Source organism: Propithecus coquereli, unplaced genomic scaffold (genome assembly GCF_000956105.1).
Source record: "Propithecus coquereli isolate 6110/MARCELLA unplaced genomic scaffold, Pcoq_1.0 Scaffold540, whole genome shotgun sequence".
Classification (NCBI taxonomy): domain Eukaryota; kingdom Metazoa; phylum Chordata; class Mammalia; order Primates; family Indriidae; genus Propithecus; species Propithecus coquereli.
Window position 1 is genome coordinate 692431 of NW_012151286.1, and position 7136 is coordinate 699566.

General features: G+C 49.2%; 1 protein-coding gene across 1 annotated transcript; it reads left to right on the top strand.

Moving 5' to 3' along the window:
- The first annotated feature begins 862 nt into the window (after positions 1–862).
- On the top strand, positions 863–1800 carry LOC105820862 (metallothionein-I, hippocampal). Its single transcript, XM_012657433.1, has 3 exons — positions 863–974; positions 1292–1357; positions 1569–1800. The coding sequence occupies exons 1-3, from the start codon at positions 947–949 to the stop codon at positions 1658–1660; spliced, it is 186 nt and encodes a 61-aa protein (XP_012512887.1). The 5' UTR covers positions 863–946; the 3' UTR covers positions 1661–1800.
- Positions 1801–7136: the final 5336 nt, after the last annotated feature.

Consider the following 7136-nt stretch of genomic DNA (forward strand, 5'->3'; position numbering starts at 1 on the left):
TTTCCAGCCCGTCACTTCCTCCCTCGGCTGGAACCCAAGTCCTTCCCGCCCCCTGCCTGGCAAACCTCACCCTCAGGCCCAAGGCAACAGCCCACCTCCTCCCAGGCTGAACCCCAGGTCTGTGGCTTCTTCATCTTTATCCTCCAGCGCTGCTGACATCTACCTTAGATGGCCTTGGCGTCTGCTGGTGCCTGAGAGTCACCACGCTCTCCCACTCACTAGCTCTGTGACCTTCGGCAAGTTACTTAACTTCTCTGGGCCTCCACATCCTCATCTAAAATGAGAATAATGGACAGTCCTTACCTTACGGGTTGTTACTGGTTAAATGACATTTGGCACGTAACAGTCAGTCCCTGTTGCACACTAAAGCATTCAGTATACGACGGGTATGTCATCTGTAACCACCCCATGGGCTGCGTATGATGCCACACAATTATTATATTAAGCCTTGCCTGCTAAAGAGTGTTTTCTAACCTGTCCGCACTTCCCACCGATTTTTCGTGCGAGCAGGATTCCCCAAGACCCGCTCTCACCCGCTCTCTACCCGAGGACAGAGCGGGCGGGAGGGGAGCTGTGCGCACGGCGGAGGGCAGGGGGCAGAGTGCGCGGTGCTCGGCGCACGGCCCGGACGGGCACCCGGCACTCGGTGTCCCGCCGCTGCACCCAGCCCCTTTCGCGCCAAGGCGGCCCCGGGTGCACGTAGCGCGGCTTCTGGGAACTGACGCCCGGCGGCCCGTGCGCACAGCCCGGAGTGCCGCGTGGAGCGGGCAGTGACTCAGCGGGGGCGTGTGCAGGCTGCGCCCGGCGGGGGCGGGGCTTTTGCACTCGCCCCGGCCCTTTCCGGCTATAAAGGCAGCTCGCCGCGCGCTCTGCTCCACCACGCCTCCCCGAACTCCTAGCCGTCCTGCGTGCCGCTGTGTCCGGACTCCAGCAACTCCAGCTCGCCATGGATCCCAACTGCTCCTGCGCCACCGGTAAGGGGCCTGGTCCGGGGCTGGGGAGGCCTGGTGTAGACTGCAGAGCTGGAGATGCAATTCCTGACCCCTCTTCCTTTCTCTTATCACTCAATTTCAGGATCTGATTGCCCCTTCCCAAAGCATATTAGTGTGTCTTTCTCTGCATTCGAAGTCATTCGGAGCCCCCGCTTTACCGATAAGGAGATCTGAGTTAATGGCTTGCCCAAGTTCCCAGGAGTTGGTTGTGGAACAGAGGCACTTGGACCTGGGCTCCTAGCAGACAGCCCCGCGTTCAGACATGCAGGGACCCTTCTCACCTGTCTTTCTTCTTACAGGCGAATCCTGCACCTGCGCCAGCTCCTGCAAATGCAAAGAGTGCAAATGCTCCTCCTGCAAGAAGAGTAAGTGGGATCCTTTCTTCCTTCTACCCCCTCACTGCCCCCCAGCCTGTCCCTAGCCCTCTACATCATCCTCGGGGGAATTTAAGCAGCCTGGGGACGTCCCATCCTCGTGGAAGTCGGCGCCTGTTGGGCGATCCCTATTAGGGTGGACAGGAATCCTTATTTCCTGTATCCCTAGTGCTCATCTTTGCCGCCTCTTCTCTGTCCCCAGGCTGCTGCTCCTGCTGCCCCGTGGGCTGTGCCAAGTGTGCCCAGGGCTGCATCTGCAAAGGAGCATCGGACAAGTGCAGCTGCTGCGCCTGATGCCAGGAGAGCCCAGCTCCCAGATGTAAATAGAGCCACCTGTACAAACATGGATGTTTTTTTTCATACCGCCCTCACCCGTTTGCTACATTCCTTTTTCTGTGAAACATGTGAATGATAATAAAACACTTTTGACTTGATTCTGACTCTGGTTGTCTTTGTGTGCCTTGGAAATAAGGGTCTAGGGTGGGGGACTGAACTGGGAGGGCAGAGACCTGGGCTCTGGATGGGAACGTCAGCCCCCTAACAATCTGAGTGCCTTCAGGCAGGCCAGGTGACCTCACTGAGCCTCATCTTCTAGACAATGGAATGGCATTGTGCCAGGTCATTGTGGGGAGGGGCGGGGGAGGAGATACAGGATCCCCTCTGTTCTCATGTCAAGGGTTGCTGACACAGAAACTTCCCCATCCCTCATTTTCATTCTCTGATTTCCCTGCCCAACTGTACTTCCTCAGATTTGAGGCTTGCGAGTGACTACAGGGGGTAGAAACCAACTACCCAGTTGCTAGGTTCTCATTTGGGGCTTCTCAAACTCCCATGAATGTGGTGAATGACCAATTTTTTTTTTCTATCCATCACAGACCTAAACTCTGGAAAAAATAAAATGAGTTAATGAGAAAATGAAATTTAAGAAAGTACAAAATACAAAACCCACTTTTTAGATTCAACAGAAAAATTTCAATAACTATATAAAGAACAAAATAACAAAAAAAATAAAAGAATTGCAAACACCGCATATTTGTTCGAGGGTGCGCACCGCAGACTGGAAACAGCGGACTGACCCTGGCGTGTGGCCCCCACAGCTTGAGCAGCACTGGCCAGGGATCCCCACCAGGAATCATCAGTCTTGAGTTGCCCAGTGCCACTGACAGGACACTTGATGACCCTCAGAGCTCCCTCTTGTGACTTGGCCCTGAATCTTTGCAAGTTCCTCCCAAGGTCAGGCTGAATTTGGTCTTCTGTCAAAGTCCAGCCCTTGGCGACTTCGGACCAGCAGAGGGACTAGGGATTTGGAGGGAATCGCCCAGCATTTTCCTGGCAAGATGAAATGTACATGATCACTGGTTCCAGATGAAGTGCTTCATGTCTGCCCACGCCGGCTGATGGCAGGTTCTGCAGTCTGGAGGGTGTGGCGGTGCTCATTAGGAAAGAGTGAGGCCCTGGTGACTTGTAATTAAAGCCAACGGTTGGTCCCCTTGGCTACTTATTGAGGGAGTGCTATTTGATGTTCAATCAAAGAGAAAGATGAGTATCTCGGCTCAGGAATCAGGAACACACTTGCCCGAAGGTGCCCTTTGGAACGAAGTCGGCCTGTGTGAAGGGCATGGGTTTCAGTGTCGGGCAGTCCTGGTTCACTGCTCACTTCACTTCTCGCTGTGTGGCCTGGGCAAGTCACTGAAACTCTCTGAGCCTCCCTTTTCTCATTTGTAGAAAGAAGATTGTATGTCTATGCAGGGATTAAATGAGTGTGGCCTGACTCTTGGCTAGGGCTTAACAAACAATGACCACTATGATCACTCTATCTACTTGGACTTGCTTAGAGAGAGACTGTGTCTCAACAAGCTCTTGGGAGAAAAACTGGGAAGCATTACTGTGGGTTGGAGGCTGGGAGGGGAGTGAAGCCTTGCTGACTGTGTACCAGGGGAGTGTGCATGACTTCCTGCGCAAAGCCCTCTGGAATCAAAATGCTGCCATGGCATTTGAACAAACAAAAGCCTTTCCAATTATTCATACATTTGAACTTCGTATTACCCAGTGAGAGAGTGAATGTACAGGGACTAAAGTGATGGTGTCCTCTTCCAGGGGGGTTAAGCAACCTGCTCAAGGTCACGTTGCTCAGAAGTCAGAGGTCTGAATCTATGTTACAGCTGGCCTCTCATTCTGGCCACATCTGCCAGATCACGATGTCACTGGATGCCAAACCCTGCCTCTTAGAGTTCAGAGCTGGGAGGGCCCTTGGTTAGTTAGCCCAATTGTGCCCCTGGCTTGATGGCTGGGAAACCGAAGTCCAGAGAGGTCCCAGAGCTGTGCAGAGGGGTCTGACTGCCAGCTCAGTGCTCTTCCCACCCCTGCCTCTGTGCCAGATTTTCAGTGTCCCTGTCTTTTACATGACATGGTGGCATAGAGTGGTGGTTGAGGGCATGATGCTGCAGCCAGCCTGAGGGCATGAGGGCACATCCCAGCTGTGTCACTTATACCTGTATGACACAAGCTCTCTGTGGCTCAGTCTCCCCCACGGTAAAAGGGGCCTAATAATAGGGTCTGGCTTATAGGAGGAAATGAGTTACTGCATATAAAAAACTTAGAATGGGGCCTGGCAAGTGATGAGTAGTCTATAATACTAGCTATGATTTTATTATCCTTATTCACAGCATAGGGACATTTTTCTACCTCCAGACCAATAAGCCAGTCCTGTTGTGCCTGTGTGTCTTCTATTGTCCTCATCAACTACCTGAGCATGTTAACTGTGGTCCAGAGAGAGTCATTCACTTTTCCCACAAAATTGTGGTCACCATTGGATATAGAAAACCATGAGCAAGACAGCCCATGCCCTTATGGCACATATAGACAAATGCCTTCCATTTCTGCTACTGCATACACCAGTATTTTACTTACCATATTTCCTTTAAATGATGCATATTAATATGTTCCCAAATATATATGCATTACTCATGGTTCCCCGGAGAAACAGAACCCATAAAATGTATATAGATAGATAGAAAGAGAGATTTATTTTAAGAAATCGGCTCATAGGCCGGGCGCAGTGGCTCACGCCTGTAATCCTAGCGCTCCGGGAGGCCGAGGAGGGCGGATTGTTTGAGCTCAGGAGTTTGAAACCAGCCTGAGCAAGAGCGAGACCCCGTCTCTACTAAAAATAGAAACAAATTAATCGGACAACTAAAAATATATAGAAAAAATTAGCCGGGCATGGTGGCGCATGCCTGTAGTCCCAGCTACTCGAGAGGCTGAGGCAGAAGGATCGCTTGAGCCCAGGAGTTTGAGGTTGCTGTGAGCTAGGATGATGCCACGGCACTCTAGCCCCGGCAACAGCAGTGAGACTCTGTCTCAAAAAAAAAAAAAGAAATCGGCTCATGTCATTGTGGGGGCTGGCTGGTCTGAAATTTGTAGGGCTGGCCCACAGCCTGGATTTCTGTCCAGAGTTAATGTTGCGGTCTTTAATCTGAAGGCAGTCTGGAAGTGGAATTCCTTCATCTTTTAGGAAGGCAGTCTTTTCTCCTAAGGCCTTCAACTGATTGGATGAGGCCCACCCACACCATGAAGATTAATCTGCTTCACTCAAAATCCACTGATTTAAATGGTAATCACATTTTAAAAATACCTGGGTACTATAACCTAGCTAAGATGACACGGAAAACCAACCATCACAGTCTACCTCTTATTAATATGGTACAGATACACATCTCCTTAAACCATATTTAATGTCCAAATAAAGGCAAAAACAAGGTCATACTTCCATTTAACATGATACAACTATCCCGTGTACAGCTGAACCCTTTCCCCAGAAGAGGTTGCAAAATCCTTGGAGGATGTTCCTTGATATCCTATAACTTTATTTAACACTATGATATGAAGCTAGCAATACTTATATATAGTGATGTAAAGTTAATATATCTTTTGTAATATGATGTGGGATAAGAAAGGGAAGAAAACAAAGATATTTTCCATGCACACATAGATTTGTAAGGAAATAATGAAGAAATATAACAATTACATGCCTCCTTCCTGTTGTAACTGGTCACGCAGTCATGGCTGGTATTTATAACTTCCTTCTTCCGCTACCTATTCTGTATTTCCTTTTCCCTCAGCAAGCACCTCAGCTGGTCATGGTTCTTTACCTGGTGGAGTGAACCAAACCTTCATTCCTGAAGAGTCTGGCCCATTAGTAGTCTTTCCTGAATTGGATGTTAAAGTCTTCTATTGACTTCAATCACAGGACGAGGTAGTATTAGGAGACACCCAAAGGCTGCAGTCCCCAAGCCCCAGGCCACAGAACGATACTGGTCTGTGCCCTACTAGGAACTGGGCCACACAGCAGGAGGTGAGCAGCTGTGAGCGAAGCCTCATCTGTGTTTACAGCTGCTCCCCATTGCTCGCATCACTGCCTGAGCTCCGCCACCTGTCAGATCGGGGGTGGCATTAGTTGCAGGAAAACAAGCTCAGGGCTTCCCACTGATTCTGCATTCTGTTGAGTCGTATAATTACTTCATTATACATTACAATGTAATAATAATAGAAATAAAGTGCACAATAAATGTAATGTGCTTGAATCATCCCAAAACCATCCCCACCCATCCGTGAAAAAACTGTCTTCCATGAAACCAGTCCCTGGTGCCAAAAGAGTTGGGAACCGCTGCCCTAGGGGTTGTCCTGTATCCCAGACATCCCCTTCCTTACCCCCGCCGTGGAGTAGCAGTCCAATTTCTTCTTGGTAATCACAATACATCACCCCAGCGAGGATAGCAACTCCTTTCTTTGCCTGTTGATTCAGAGGGCAGAGGAGCCCAATGTGGCCTGGTGGCAGTCTTAACTTCCAGTCCAGTGGAATCACTGTTTTATCTCCCAGAGGAAGCATTCCTCCCTTTGGAACTAAGGCCTGGAGACCAGCAGAGAATAAGGACATGGCGAAGGGAGACAGAAATTATGTTTATGCAGATCAAGTAAGATTTTAGAAGGCTGACAATCTATTTCACTCGTACGAACACCATGATCAACCAGCCAACACCACAGGTCTCTGCAGGTCAGGCTCTTCTGCTTTGTGCTGTCCATGGCGACAACCACGCCCACTTTGCCTTTGGCAATTAAGTGTCTTCCCTTGGCCCCTGCCACCTGGGACCCAATCCTCTCCATTGAATACAGGATTCCCAGTGCAGTGGCAGCAGTTCCCACTGCGATCTCTGACCACCGAGAAGAGCGACCACAGAGCTCTCCAAGGACGCTGGGGCTCCCCTCACCAACCCATTTCTCACAGGTGAAGTAAAAGGTGTGCCCTCTGGACACTCCCAGGTTGCGTAAGCAGATAATACATCCTAAAATCCTCTCTACCATCTGCTTTACTCAACGTGCAATTAAATGTTAATCACGTCAGAAAAAAATAATCTAGACTGATGTTGGACAAAGGAGTTGGGCACTTTGCCTCCTCAAGCTGACATATAAAATTACCTATGGCATATATTTAAATGAAAAGCAAATTCTTTATCAATGTAGAAATTAAGACTCAATCTTACTTCCAGACATAGCTTACTCTAAAATATATTATGTGTATGTGTATGTACATATATTTATTTCTTTATATGTCCCTTCTCCATCATTTTTCAAGCTATCCAGGGTTGAGCTTGAGGTTTGCCCCTGTTTGAAAGATTTCAAGCAGTACAGTGGTGCCGAAGACATATTTAGACCAAAAGAAATCTTTATCCTTTCCCTAGGGCATGATGCTGCAGCCAGCCTGAGGGCATGA